Below are 16,136 nucleotides of genomic sequence, written 5' to 3'. Positions count from 1 at the left end.
AAGTTTAAATATTATATAAAAATAAGCATTGTATATATTTAAATTTTTCCCAAAATTTCCATTTTTTCTACAAAACATGGAAAAAAAACCACAGGACATACCTTTTTTCTGATTGTGTCAAAATTTCTAGAACTGTTATATTTCTAAGGTCACAGCAGCTCAGCTACAGCCTCTAAGAGGATTCCTCTCTCCCCCCCCCCTGCTTTCTGTGAAGCAGATGTGCAAGAGAGACTTCCTGAATCTGTATGTGCTGCACAGAGACAGGACACTGCAGCAACAGGTTTGCAAATTCTGTTATATGGTTCCTAGAAGTTGCCTTCATTAGCAGAAAATTTTCGCTTTCGAGTTCTGAAGCCCTGTACTCAACAAGCATCAAACACTTCATTAGAGAAATGACTTTCATTCTAGCAATGAGCCAATCCATAAATCTGCAGCACTCATCCTAATTAAGCAACTCATAGCCCTTTCTACATTTAAATAAAACATTGACAAGACACTTCCCCTTTTACCCAGAGAGGAAATTAAGTGCTAACACCAATATCCCCCAAGAACATGTCCTTTACACATAATTACATCATACAGTACAGATAGCAGCTGTATGGCAGAGAACTGTCATAAAATTCAAGAAACAAGGAAAGAAAACTTGGGCATAAAAGTCTGGAGGTTAACATCAGGCAAAGGGAGCGTACCTCTACTCCTTCCCCAACTGAATGCAATCCTACGGAGAAAGATTCCAAGCATCACCTCGCCTCTACAGGTCCTTCCTTTCTGATCCAGGGAGATGCAACAATATCGTGGTCTCACATGAGCAAATTATTTCAAGTATCACCTTAAGTAATAACCCTCATCGTATCATTACAAGGACAGGAGCCATTGGGGAAGGAACATCTAAATCACCAGGATGGGTTGGGAGGAGCTGGACTGTTGGTCAATTTGGGGTTATTAATGGGTAGTCTAACTGCAGGGCAGGAAAAATGTGGGCAGAAATCTCAGGGGAGACCATGCCTTAAATTCAAAAGCAACCTTACAATCTGCAAGGTAGACCTCATCAACTGCTGAATATAGCCTAGGACAGGGCCAGATGGGGGCACCTAGGTCACTTGGCTGTCCGTAGCTTGGAAATCCAATGAACACAAACATAAAAGGAAAATAATGAGAGAAGAAAAGCCAACTTTACAGCTCCATCAAAAGCAGGGTTCACCTGCTGGCGAAGGACTGCTCTTACAGTCACATTAGCGGACACAAACAAACTCAGCCAAACGGAGCTGCTGAAAAGTTACAAGTCATCATCAATAGAAGACTCCGTCGTCAACTGCAGGGAAAGAGAAGGAAGGAAGGAAGGTTTTTCTCAAGGTTTCATGGATGCGATTGTGAGGTTAAAGAATCCACATCTTCTGGAGAGCTTTCTCCCAAGGGACAGAAGTGCTAATGAAAAAATAATTTCTCCCTGCAAACATTTTTTCATACCACAAGTACACACGAAACCCCAGGCATGCAGGAGAACATTAACCGGCACAGGCAGATTTCTCTTTGCCAATGAAAGGTGATCCTTTGGCGGCGCACAGGTGCACGCCTGCAGGATATCAGCTCATCTGTCCTAGGTATGTCGACAGCAGGAGTTCCGGAGGAAAGAAAGCCCCATGCTTGTTGCTCACCCTCATCTGGCGCTTCCCTTTGCAGTCAGAACCTTAAAAATAACACAAAAACAAAAGCACACAACACAGAGTTAAACCCCAAAAGCCGTTCAGTCTTAAAACTTGGGAATCTTGCTCCTCAATCCCTTCCCAAGGGCACCATGCCACAGTGGGAATCTCCTCCACCCACTCAGAACCCTGGACTCTCTGGCTACTTGGGAAACATATTAGCATTTCAGAGAATTTCAGGACTGTACTGCAGATGTATTAAAGGCAAAACATTCTGCAGCAGCTGTCATTTTTTGGGATAAATTTGTAATAAGTGGAACTGCCTATAGCTAACATTGTTAGCAGGTTCTTTACACTGCGTTAAAGATATACCTCAGAGGCCCTAATGCCATATTAGCAGTTAATTGGTGCTGCTAGCACAGTCTCCTGTTAACTCATTCACAAGTGCAGACTGCATACACCCACTGAAACAGCAGAGGTTTTTCCATAATTCACACAAGCCAGCCTGATTTAGTAAAAAGACCCTAGTAAGCACTTCCATTTCAATGGGCTAAGACTAGTCTAAGACTCTATGATCATCAGGGATACTAATTGTGCAGAGGCGGTCTTGCTTCATCTCAGCAGCCCTGCTTCATCTCAGCAGCCCTGCATGATAAAACTATTGAAGAATGGGTAATAATATCCTCATTATTTCTCAGTTTTTGCTCTTGTGAGTGAAATGGCCTATAACTGAAAGTGCATTGAACAGCTTCACTCTGGCAGCTCCCCAGGGCCAGATATGGCCATTAACGCCCTCAAACTCCGCAGAGACATAGGACTAGACTCCATAAGCCCCACCGCAATGAGAGGCTGCCCTCTGGTCTTTTCGGGAGGAAAGTACTAATGAACGGATGGAAAGAAAATCAGAATGTGCAAGAAGGAACAAAGCCAGCACCCCAGCAGGCTGCAGCAGGGAAGAGTGAACTCAGGAATGAGACTCATTACAGCTCTTACACTTGCACGGTAGCACCACTCATTATCTCTGGAACAGGACAGAACAGGGAAAAAGGCAGTGTGCCTGGGCCTGGTGCCACACGTTTCTTTTCATTTAAACAATTTTTTTTTTTTTGTTTTCTTTCTATTTCAGTGCATGATGCATTAGCAAGCTCAGACTCCAGAATCTGCTCTCACTGAACACGAACTCCCCAATGGGAAGAAATTACTCAGGTAAACTAAAAACTGGCAGACACATCTAGACAATGAGCCAAAGAATAAAAGGAAAAAAAAAAAAAAAGCCCATTTCAGGAAACCGCAGCAAGTCTTGTATGCATACAGAGAACTTAGCAGAAAACTGCCCTCCTCAGTGCAGATAAAAAGCTTCCCATGTCCCTTTAGCTGATCTAGCAAGGTGGTCTTTAGGGATATAGTTATACAGCACACACATGCGTGACATTTTACCCCTCTCAGCTTGTACTTGTACTGTGCGTGTACTTCATTTTGCCTGCGCACTTTATAAATATGCAGACTATTTCAAATCTGCCCTTAGTGTGCAAAACCATGGAAACTGGAGCAAGTCTATGTACAAACTCATCTTGTGTCAACATATAAAGCTAAAGGGGTCAATATTTAAACCCATTCAGCTGGGTAACTCACAAATTATCCAGCTAAATGTCAACTTCTTGAATACTGGGGCACTTATGTAGCTAAATTTTAGCAAGTCATTATCTGGCTAAAATCTAGAAGGATTTAAAAAAAAAAAAAAAAAAAAAAAAAGTGTTTCAAAGGCATTACAGAGTGGTCCTAAAATAGCTGGCTAACTATGCCAATTTTCAACTGTATCCAGCTAAGTTAGCCTGATAATTTCAGACCTGCTCTGAAGCAGGCCTAAAGTTATTTAGCCTTGTGTGGCTGCATAATTTAAGACTTAGTCGGCTATAAACATAGTCATCTCCCTCCCCCCCCCCCCCCAAACCCAGATCTCAAACTCCAGCCATTCTGTCAGAGACTGTCCAAACAGACCTTCCGTCTGGAGTTCATAAAATGTAAACATGCACGGACAATATATCAAGGTGTGCATGGAAGTTCCTTTGAGTATATTCTCCTTTCCATATGTTGTACAGAACAGTCACTTGGTAAAAATGGAATGCTGGTCTTGTGTTTTTCTCCTTCAATCACAATTTCTTGTTTTCTTGCATCAAGTCTTTTTATGGGCTGGAACAGAAATGTCCCAGGTGATCACAATGTCTTCATTCTTACATTATAATTCATATTATTTGTCATGTGCTGTGATATAAATTAATTTGGGACTTTGAGCAGCAGCAAATAAATCTGAATAAATAAATTCTCTTCAGTTCTGTTAGGATCGTGATCTCAGGGCTTTTCTGGTATAGTAAATGTTATGGTGCTTACAGTTTCCCGTGGATAAGCCAGGCCACCTTATTTTATCTCTCTGCAGAGGCCTTCTGACATCAGCACCTCACACTCAGTGATGAGATGTATAACATTTTCCAGAATTTGCATGTCTGTTTTTACCATTTTTTTTCTTTGCTGATTGTGAACCATCTTGCTTGTAAGTCCACTATCCTGTACTGCGATTATCAATCTCCCCCTTTAAGCTTATAAGTCATTGATAGTAACAGTTTTCAGAAGCCCACTTACATGAGAAAAGTGCATTTACTTCAGTAAAATCCAGTTTTGTGTGTGTAAATGGTTTTTAAAACCGGGTGCCCAGATAGCAAAAACGGTGCAGGAGAGACTTTACTGCCTCCTTGCAGCTGCTTCCTGCTAAAACTGTTTTTTTTTTTTTTTTTTTTTTTAAACTTTACAAAAATAACAGGGCCTCTACTCCCCTAAGGCTGAGGGGAGCTGTCCAGCTTCAGCTCAGCCTGAAAGCTAGGAGAGAGCCCTAAAAACAAAAGTTAGCCACCCCGAGCCAAAAAGCCACCTAGGCGGCCTCGTGAAGGGAGGGATCTGGACCACCAGATTTGTACCTCATGGATGGGAGCTGGAGCGAGCATACAAAAAGGTCACCGACCTCGAGCTCGGTCACCTCAACCAAACAGGGAAGGGTTCCCCTAGGGAACCCAAACCCTGGAAGAAATGCTCCTGAGAAAAAGAAAAAGAAAAAAGACCAAAAAATCACCAGACACTGCAGCTGAATGCACCAGCCATCATCTGCTGGAGACAGAGAAATACTGGGGAACTACAGGTTATATTACAGCGTCAGTGAAACTTTCTCTGTCTCCATCTGCTGGCACAGATGCATAAACCCAGGAGTATAGAATGATCTGGGTATGTACAGGGAATGAGACCTGATTTTACTTTGACAGTTTACAGTCTAGCATACCCCCAAACCTTTTACAAACTTTCAGTATCTGATCTGTCCCTAAGGCATTTATTCAAGACTAAACCCAATTCAGCCACAGCTCCCTATCTGTCCACCAATACATTTAGTCACCAGGTTAGTTCCTCCAGTACACACTGTTTGTCAGTCATGTTTTCTGGGTTTCCTCCCTCTTGTTGCAGGTAATTTCTTAAAAAATGAAAAAGCCTTTTTTCAGGAAATCCTAGCTTTTTTCAGTTAAGAAGCAAACCAGGAAAACTCAAGGTAGTTCATTGTGAAAACTGGTCTTATGTAGACACCTAGGGTGCTTTACAAGGGCAAAATTGGTCTCCCCCTTTAAGCTTAGATAATCATTTCTGTTGCAAATGTTTCATGTCACTATGCTGGATTCTACTGAGTTAGCTATTAGTGACCTGTTTTGTGCTAGTAAGGCTTTCCTTCTGCTGAATATGTACATTTAGGGTAACTTTATCGTGCTTTTGCAAAATTATTTTTCCTGTTTGGAGTTTAATTTTGTTTTGCAAATTGTTGCCTCTTTCCCCAAGTGTGCTGGTAAAAGCTCATTCATTCCTTCTACTGTTGGAAACTGTTAGAGTTTTGTGTTACAACAGAGTTTAGAAAATAGAATGCCTTAACAAGCCAGGGAGGTTTCTTCTTTGCAAGAGCAATAAAACAGCACTGCTTTTATTTACCAGGTAAAATGGAGCTGTAAGCAACCAGCAACACAACTCGCATAGAAACAAGGCGTACACATATATGAAAATTGGTTCTTACCTGCTAATTTTCGGTCCTGAAATACCACAGATCAGCCCAGAAAGTGGGTTGTTTATCCCTACCAGCAGGTGGAGTCAGAGAACAATTAGAACTTTGGCCACTGGTACATAATGAGTGTGCCACCTGCAGTCACTCAGTATTGACCTGTACCCAAGCCCATGCTAACAGAACTAAATAACGAAGGGTAGCACCCAACCAAATTTCCGGACTACCACTTCATCGCTAGCAAAAAAACCAGACCGAACAACTGCTAAAAACTGCTCCCTGAATCATGTCTGCAAAAAAGGAGCTTCAACAATAAAAAACGTAAGCAGGTTCTGATCAAGACAGTCTTTCGGTATCTGAAGAAAGGGGTGGGCCTCTGGACTGATCTGTGGTATTACAGGAACAAAAATTAGCAGGTAAGAACCAATTTTCATTTCCTGAACATACCCAGATCAGTCCAGAAAAGTGGGATGTACCCAAGCCACCCTACACTGGGAGGGAACCTGAAAGACCCGCATGAAGCACACTCTCCCCGAAGGATGGTTCATTAGAAGCCTTAATGTCCAATCGGTAATGTTTTGTAAAAGTGTGAATAGACGACCAGACTGCCGCCCTACAGATCTCCTGAGGCGACAGTAACTGACACTCTGCCCAGGAGGTAGCCTGAGCCCTAGTGGAATGAGCTCTGAGACCCAAAGGCACCTGACGCCCTCGGGCTATGTATGCTGCGCAAATGGCTTCCTTAATCCACCAAGGCATGGTTGCCTTTGACGCTTTTTCCCCCTTCTTTGGGCCACCAAAGAGACGAACAAATGATCAGAACGTCTGAAGTCATTGGTAACCTGCAGATAAAGCAATAAGGTGTGCTGCACATCCAAAAGATGAAGGTCTCTGTTCTGAGAAGACTCCTGGAACCAGTTAGGGAACCCCGGAAGCTCCACAGTTTGACTGACGTGAAAGGCTGAAACCACCTTAGGGACAAAGGACGGAACCGTTCGTAACGATATCCGATCGTCATAAATCCGAAGAAAAGGATCCCGACAAGACAGCGCCTGCAACTCTGAGATCCGACGGGCCGAGCAAATGGTCACCAAAAACACCATTTTCAAAGTCATATCTTTCAGGGAAACTTCATGAAGAGGCTCGAAAGGAGCGCCACATAGAACTTGCAGGACTAAATTCAAACTACAATCCGGACACACCGAATGGATGGGAGTTCGCAAATGTTTGACCCCCTTAAGAAACCGAGCAATATCCGGATGCGCTGCCAGCGAACAGCTGTCAAAGTTTCCCCACAAGGCACCTAGAGCTGCAACTTGTGTACACGAAGGGAATTGAACGCCAAGCCCTTAGAGAGGCCCTGTTGCAGAAAGTCAAGCACCGAGGAACATGCACCGCTAAAGGGTCGCAGGAACGCTGATGACACCACATCTCAAAAAGCTTCCAAACTCTGACATAGGCCAGAGAGGTGGCTGGACATCTTGCCTGTAGGAGGGTGGAAATGATTTGTTCTGAATAACCCCTCAAGCGTAAATGTCGCCTCCCAAAAGCCAAGCCGCGAGAGAGAAGCGATCCTCCCGATCCAAAAATATGGGCCCCTGACGGAGCAGATGCATTAGATGAGCCAGCTGAAGTGGACACTCTAGAGCCAAGTGTACCAGATCCGCGAACCACAGATGACTTGGCCACTCCGGCGCCACCAGAATCACTCTTCCCGGGTGCTGCTCTATGCGACGGAGAAGCCAACCTATGAGGGGCCAGGGTGGGAAGGCATACAGCAGAATGCCCGTGGGCCAAGGACACACGAAAGCGTCTATGCCCACCGAGCCCTGTCTTCGGCGACAGCTGAAAAAGCGAACTGTTTTTGCGTTCGCCTGCATTGCCATCAGATCCCGTTGAGGAGTTCCCCATCTGGCGCAAATAAGATTCCATGCCTCGAGAAATAGTTCCCATTCCCCTGGGTCTAGTTGCTGACAGCTGAGATAAATCGGCTTGCACATTCTCTACTCCCGCAACATGGGATACGGCAATGCCCTCGCGATGGTGCTCCGCCCAGGTGAACAGAAGATGTGCCTCCAGTGCTATGGCAGGCTTCGAGTCCCGCCTTGCCGGTTGATGTACCCCACTGTTGTCGTATTGTCCGAGAAGACTCGCACCATTCTGCCCTGGATCCAGGGAAGAAACACCCACAGGGCCAGACGTACAGCCCTGGTCTCAAGCCGGTTTATGGACCAGGATCTTTCCATCGCTGACCAGAGCCTTTGGGCGGACCTGTCTGCACACACCGCCCCCCCCCAACCTGAGAGGCTGGCATCGGTGGAGATTATCAGCCAATTCAGAGTGTCCAAATCCAAACCCCGTTCTAGACTGTCCAGTGACGGCCACCATGACAGACTGGCTCTGGATTACGGAAGTAGAAGCATTGGTAGATGGAATTCCTCCGACACCGGGCTCCAGCGTGACAAAAGCACATGCTGTAAAGGTCTTAAGTGAGTGAACGCCCAAGGAACCAAGTCCAAGGTTGAAGCCATGGAGCCCAGGACCTGAAGATGATGTCACATTGTGGGATAGTTCCTTCGAAGAAGGGAATGTATTTGTTCCTGCAACTTCCCTATTCGGTCTGCCGCTAGAAACACTTTGCCCAGCAAGGTATCGCATTGTGCTCCGAGATAAATCAACTTCTGAGTGGGTTCCAAGTGACTCTTCTGCACATTGATTACCCAACCTAGGGATTGCAATGTGAACATCACCATGTGCACTGATCTCTCGCAGTCCACCTAAGACTTCACGCGAATCAACCTTGTCAATCAAGCTTGTTATAATGTAAACCGGAGTGATAAGTAATTCTGTTACCTGAACTTCGGTATTAAAAAAGTTATAAATAAATAAAATAAATATTCCACTCTTCCAAATCTTTATAGATTCTGACATTATTCAGTTGAAAGAGATCCTGACTATCACCAATGTATATCCTCAAATATTTTAATTTGTGAGTGGACCATTTGAACAGAAACTGTGACTTTAATACTAAAACTTGGGAATTGGGGGGGGACCATAAAATTTGAAATTTCAGACTTCTCCCAGTTGACTGTGAACCCAGAAACAGTGCTAAAGCTTGCCATTTCATCAACTGTGGCTTGTATTATTTCTGGGTTAGATAACGTAAACAAAACATCATCCGCAAATAAAGACATCTTGGATGAGGAAGTCCCAACTGTAATACCAAAACCACTTTGCTCTAATTTTCGTGGCAAACGGCGAAAACTGCAAAACAGAGGGGACAAAAGAACAACCTTGTCTTGTACCCCTACCGACCAGGAACAGAATAGAGTATCCCCCCGGTTAACCTTTATGCATGCTTTGGGATTATCATATAATTTTCGAAGCCATTGGAGAAAAAAGGTCCAAATTGCAACTTTTCTAAAGTTTTAAAAAGAAAAAAACCAATGTACTAAATCAAATGCTTTTCAGCGTCTACAGAGAGTAGGAGAAAAGGATCATTCCATTTTTTCTCCCACCAGATGATGTCCACAATCTTGCGTACGTTATCAGAAGTCATGCAACCTGTGATAAAGCCTGTGATAAACCTGTGATAAAGCCAGCCTGATGCAGATGAATAATGGAAGGCATAACAACATTAAGTCTATCTGCTAAAATTTTAGCCAATATTTTTAAGTCTAAGAACATGCCATACTGGGTCAGACCAAGGTTTCAACAAGCCCAGCATCCTGTTTCCAACAGTGGCAATCCAGGCCATAAGAACCTGGCAAGTACCCAAAAACTAAGTCTATTCCATGTTACTGTTGCTAGTAATAACAGTGGCTATTTTCTAAGTCAACTTAATTAATAGCAGGTAATGGACTTCTCCTCCAAGAACTTATCCAATTCTTTTTTAAACACAGCTACATAAACTGCACTAACCACATCCTCTGGCAACAAATTTCAGAGTTTAACTGTGCGTTGAGTGAAAAAGAACTTTCTCCAATTAGTTTTAAATATGCCACATGCTAACTTCATGGAGTGCCCCCTAGTCTTTCTATTATCTGAAAGAGTAAATAACCGATTCACATCTACCCGTACCAGAACTCTCATGATTTTAATCACCTCTATCATATCCCCCTCAGCTGTCTTTTCTCCAAGCTGAAAAGTCCTAACCTCTTTAGTCTTTCCTCATAGGGGAGCTGTTCCATTCCCCTTATTTTGGTTGCCCTTCTCTGTAACTTCTCCATTGCAACTATATCTTTTTTGAGATGCTGCGACCAGAATTGTACATAGTATTCAAGGTGCGATCTCACCAAGGAGCAATACAGAGGCATTATGACATTTTCCATTTTATTCACCATTCCCTTTCTAATAATTCCCAACATTGTTTGCTTTTTTGACCTCCGCAGAACACTGAACCGACGATTTCAATGTGTTATCCACTATGACGCCTAGATCTCTTTCTTGGGTAGTAGCTCCTAATATGGAACCTAACACTGTGTAACTATAGCATGGGTTATTTTTCCCTATTTGCATCACCTTGCACTTATCCACATTAAATTTCATCTGCCATTTTGATGCCCAATTTTCCAGTCTTACAAGGTCTTCCTGCAATTTATCACAATCTGCTTGTGATTTAACCATCCTATTTGCCTTTGATATTACACCTCCTAACCACCACTATGATCAAGAAAAGGGTACCTTGTCATATTGAAGTCCCCTCCCACAATAACATGCCCTTCTGCCTACTGTTGTATATTCGAAAACCCTTCCAAGAAAGATCTCTCTCTTATTGGGGCAGTATACATTCCCCAAGGTGTAAAGTGAATTTCCCACTCTGAATTTTATAATAAGGTATCTACCATTAATGTCTTTTATGACAGAGTACTTCAGCCACTATGTTCTTAGAAAATAAAATACTCACCCCGCAATACTTATTGAGTTTGGAGGCGGAGGCAAAAAATTGTGTGGGGAAGCCCCCCCAGTGTTTAGGTAAAACAGTCTTCTCCCCTCCTGTGTTCTGGTAGCTCAAGATATCTTAGCTACACGACTTGGTCCCACTAATTTTTTCCCATAATCAATAACACCCTTTAGCCTGTCCCCTGTCCCCTTATTCGTTCCCCCCCCCCTTTCATATTCCTCCTACTCCTACTTCCACGAGGAAAGACTTCACGGATCATCCCCAGCCACCCGGTTCTCATCTCCCCCCCCCCCCCCCCCCCCCAATTCATACATTTTGACAGAAAAAGAAAGCATTATTTTTTCACCGCAAGATGACCTGTTAGTGGGTAAACCTTAACCCTACTCAACTGCCCCAGCCATGTCCACTCAGCTGTTAATCCAAAAAAACCCCTCCGCAAAAATTTCCTGTTACAGATCAGCTGGCTTGTCTTTCGAAGATGCTGAGCTGCCCAAATTTCTCCTCAGCTGTTTCCCTCTGTGTGGAAACCTCTGCAATCGTTGATGTGGTCCTTTATTCCCCACACCAGCCAGAGAGGTGCCTCCTGTTTTGATAGGGACAACTAAACCGGCTGCCATCAGAACTTTCCTCACTTTTTCCACAGAATTTACTTTCGAGGTCTCTCCGTTGATAGTGATGCCGAAGGGGAACAGCCATTTATATTGATAGTTCCCATTCCTCAGTATTTGTACAATTTCCCTGAACTCTCTGCGCTTTCGAATAGTGGTCGCAGATAGGTCTTGAAAGACTTCTATTTTGTGGCCTTGCCATAGCATTTCTTTCTTCTTCCTCACCTGGATCAGTACCCACTCTTTCACACCATATTCGTGAAAACAAACCACGATGTCCCATGGGACATTCCCCCACGGATGAGCCAGTAACAGGTCACAAATGTCTTTAATTATCCTACTGCAGACTACATAGGCCGTCTCAGGGATACCTCTGATCCGTAGGTTCTCCCTACAAGATCTATTCTCCAGATCGTCGACCCACTCTCTCAACATGGCATTGTCTTCCTGGAGTTGCTTGACTTCACGCTTTAGGTTTTCTGTAGCGTAGTCTTGCTCTTCTACCCGCTGTTCTATGGCCTCAACCCTGCCCCCAGTTCCTCATGGTCATGCCAAAGGTCACTGACTATCGCTTTATTTTTTTTTTTGTATATTCTCTTTATTATATTTTTCAATGATAGCATAATTTAACAGCTTCCAATTCTCGATACAAAGTTAGAAAATATTCATACAACTTTAGAATACATCCCAACAGTAGAATACAGCAATCCTGAAACTTTCAACCCCATTCGTACTTTCCCTTCCCCCACTCCCCCTTCCCTTAGACCCTCCCCCACCACTTTAGTACAGCCATTCCCAGGTAGTTGATTACATTCGCAGACATTACAATAGGATATGGAAACATGGACTAGCCCCAGTAGGCCTTTACTGTTGATATTTTGTCACACCTATTACCTTGAGACATTCCTCACCTCCCCTCTATGGTTGGATCTCAGCGTAGTTCTTTAAATAGTTCTACACGACTCGCAGGCAGCAGATGGAGCAGGGGAGACCAAACACCTAAAAATGTTTGCTTAGATTTTGCAACCAATGGGTCTACTGACCTTACTTCCAGTAACAGGTGGTCTACCATGTTACCTTTCCACATGCCCAGTGTAGGCACGGTGTCCACCAGCCACTGAGTAAAAATACATCTCTTTGCCATAAGAGTCACCTTTAATAAAAGAGACTCGTTGGTTCCAGCTCTTGCATTCCTCTCCCCATGTAAGCCTAATAGACAAAAAGTGACTGACCACGGTATTTCACTATGTAAACGTGTTTAGACAAATTGTTTAATGTCCATCCAGAATCCCATTATATTGGTACATTCCCATAAACAGTGTAATAATATAGCCTTCGGGCAGTGACATTTTAGACAATTGTCTGTTAGAGCAACCCTAGCCTTATAAGCCTTGATTGGCCACGAGTAAATTCTAAAAAGCAACTTGAGCTGCATTTCCTTTACCGTCATGGATTCAGTAGCTGCGCTTGTAAATTTCAACCCCTTTACCAGATCCATGTTGGTAAGATGTTTGCCCAAATCTCTACTCCATACCTCTGCCAGCGAATCCACTGGCCCACACTGGGTTAGGGAATGCAGGTACCTGTAAGCCTGAGACATGGAAATTCTCTTTATCCTCCCCAGATGCATAAATCTTTGGAAGGCTCCTTATGTATACTCCCCCCTTTTAGCTTTCAAAGATTTGTTGAATGTAACTGACAATCTGCTTATATGTCAGAAAGTCTGTGCTGTCAAATCCTAAATGCTCCACACAGAATTGCCATGTATGTGGCTTCCCTGATTGTAGGTCATAAAAGGTCTGCAGCTCATTGGTATTATCTTTCTCTAAGTGTTTATATAAGATCATAAGAACATGCCATACTGGGTCAGACCAAGGGTCCATCAAGCCCAGCATCCTGTTTCCAACAGTGGCCAATCCAGGCCATAAGAACCTGGCAATTACCCAAACACTAAGTCTATTCCATGTTACCATTGCTAGTAATAGCGGTGGTTATCTAAGTCAACTTAATTAATAGCAGGTAATGGACATCTCCTCCAAGAACTTATCCAATCCTTTTTTCAACACAGCTACACTAACTGCACTAACCACATCCTCTGGCAACAAATTCCAGAGTTTAATTGTGCATTGAGTGAAAAAGAACTTTCTCCGATTAGTTTTAAATGTGCCCCATGCTAACTTCATGGAGTGCCCCCTAGTCTTTCTATTATCCGAAAGAGTAAATAACCGATTCACATCTACCCGTTCTAGACCTCTCATGATTTTAAACATCTCTAACATATCCCCCCTCAGCCGTCTCTTCTCCAAATTGAAAAGTCCTAACCTCTTTAGTCTTTCCTCATAGGGAAGCTATTCCATTCCCCTTATTTTGGTAGCCCTTCTCTGTACCTTCTCTTCCTAGCTGTGTTCCCCGTTGGGAAGTCCGGGTTACCTCTGAGCAGTAGACAGGGAGAAATTTCCCATGCCAACCCGAATAAGGTATTATTATGCAGGATCTGCCATGTTTTTCTTACCGCTTGTGGGAGAGCCCTTGTTTGAGCATGTAGGACATAGCGTGGGTGAATTGATGGCTCATAATTAATCAATCACCATTTGCATGGTCAGGGAGGAATGGGGTCAGAGAGCCATTCCCCCAGGTTACCCAATTGGGCTGCCATATTATAGTACTTGAGATGAGCAAAATTCAATCCCCCTGCAGTTTTGGGGTAACAGTTTCATCAGTGATATTTTCACCCTTCTCCCTTTCCATATAAATTTGTTACAACAAGAATTTAAGGTTTTAATATCTTGTCTGAGAAGGACAAGTGGCACAATTGACTATCACTTTTAATTCCTGCTTCAAGGAACACATATCTGCTTTTAGCTCACCAAACCAGGTTTGGAAATCTTCCCGGGACGGGGGCAGGGTGTCGGTCTGCGAGATCGTAGTCTGCCAGTCGCTGCGTTCCAGCATCTCTGGCCTGCCATCGCCATTTTGGTTTTCCTCAACGATTAGGGCCTCCGCAAACTTCAGCGCGGTGGTTTCATATGAGAATTGATTTAAATCAGGAACTTTTTTCCTTGCCGACATCGTGCTGTTTTATTTTTGTGAAAGTTATTAAAGTTCCTTTGATCAGCAGTTGGACTGCTGAATTATGCGATGGATTCTTAAAGAGGGGTTGGGAGCTTGATCTCTAGGCGGCCATTTGCGATCGTGACGTCACTTCCTCTCTCGGGCCATTTATTTCTTGGTTATAGTTTCTAATATTTTGCCGCAGGTCACTGTACCAGCCGCAAATCTCCGCATGCGTAGGTACGGCTGAGTCTGACTCGCATGGAGTACCATCTATTTCTCCTTCATTAGCTTTGCCATCGACTGCGGACATTTTTGGTTGGGCAACCTCTTGATTCAAGTCCAGTTTTTGATAAGAAAACTGGCAAAATGCACCGATTTTCACTTGATGGACAGCGATGACCTCTGTGAAGCAGAATTAGGGAGTTGGGAGAGCAAAACCGCTGATGGTCGAGATAATAGCTCGGATTGACCGCTTGGTGAAGGAGCTCCCAAATTAAGCAACCGGCAGCCCTGACGACGTCATTTCCTCCCTCCAACTTGGTTCTCCTAAATCTTTGAATTCAATCTTGGTTTCTAGAAAACTCTTTGCTCCTTGCAGAAACTTGCCATTATTACTAGTATGTCATCTACATAAATAGCTAATATAGCATCATTCTTCTTCTTGCTGCAGTATATAGACGCATTAATCTGATTCTATTTGTTGATAACCCTTGCTGCATTGTATTTGGTCTGTCATATCATGCTCAATCTGATTGTTTTAATCCATATATTGCCTTTTTGAACTTCAAACTCTTGCCATCTTTTCCTCTTCATCAGTTCCTGGAGACTGTTCCATGTGTAGTTCTCAAATTGTTGCATAATTTAATTTTATTCATTTACTATTTATTTATTTAGACATTTTATATGCCGTCGTTCCATGCGTAGATCACAACAGTTTACAAAGTGGCATTCATGATTATAACACAACCAACAAAGGTTCAAAAAAGGTTTGGATAAGTTCTTGGAAGAGAAGTCCATTAACTGCTATTAATCAAGTTTACTTAGGGAATAGCCACTGCTATTACTAGCATCAGTAGCATGGGATCTCCTTAGTGTTTTGGGTACTTGCCAGGTTCTTGTGGCCTGGTTTGGCCTCTGTTGGAAACAGGATGCTGGGCTTGATGGACCCTTGGTCTGACCCAGCATGGCAATTTCTTATGTTCTAAACAAAGATTGGTTAGAGAGGAGGTATTCACAGTCAGGCAATGATATCAAGAAAAATGTACTAGTACATCTTAAAACTGATCTAATACATGAGGCAAAGAGTAAGGTATTTGCAAACAAAATGGTATTTTTTAAGTCTTAGTGAGTTTTGAGAATCTTCCATTCTCACATTTGATTTATTCTTCATGATTTTTTTTTTGTGCTTATTTTAGTGTTCTATATATTCTGGTGTTAAGTTAAATTATATGCATTTTTGAATAGCAATGTTTTTAGTTCATGTTTAAATATCTGGTAAAATACATAACGCCTTCTTCAGGGAATTCACTAAAGACATGAATAATCTAAGAGTTGCCATTTTAATTCCTGGTGAATATGTTTCTTGATAATCTATTCCATATCATTGAGTATAGCCATCTATCATTGGTTGTGCTTTATAATTGCCCCACATCATCTTTAGAACTTCACTTGAACTTAAATTGAACTTAAATACTCTTTTTTTTTTTTTTTTAATTTGAAAATTTATTGAACCATAGTGAGCAATTAAAAAAAACCCCAAAAACGAACAACAAATACAGGAGCAAATAAATTCTTCCAAATACGAAACATGGTTCACATTTCCAACTCCGCCCCCCAACAACCCCACA

The 16,136-nt window shown here is 42.9% G+C and overlaps 1 protein-coding gene across 3 annotated transcripts in view; it reads right to left on the bottom strand.

Annotated features, from left to right (window-relative positions):
- Positions 1–542: 542 nt before the first annotated feature.
- R3HDM4 (R3H domain containing 4) overlaps positions 543–16,136 on the bottom strand; it is an 87,610-nt gene continuing 72,016 nt past the window's right edge. For all 3 annotated transcript variants that reach the window (XM_029613456.1, XM_029613455.1, XM_029613457.1), the window contains exon 8: positions 543–1,687. In XM_029613456.1, the coding sequence (XP_029469316.1) occupies positions 1,584–1,687 (104 nt within the window). In that variant the 3' untranslated portion in view covers positions 543–1,583. The remainder of the gene's footprint in view (positions 1,688–16,136) is intronic.

This window comes from Rhinatrema bivittatum, chromosome 8 (genome assembly GCF_901001135.1).
Source record: "Rhinatrema bivittatum chromosome 8, aRhiBiv1.1, whole genome shotgun sequence".
Taxonomy (NCBI): domain Eukaryota; kingdom Metazoa; phylum Chordata; class Amphibia; order Gymnophiona; family Rhinatrematidae; genus Rhinatrema; species Rhinatrema bivittatum.
The sequence above is the reverse complement of the archived record's forward strand: the minus strand, read 5'-3'. Positions and strand labels throughout refer to the sequence as shown.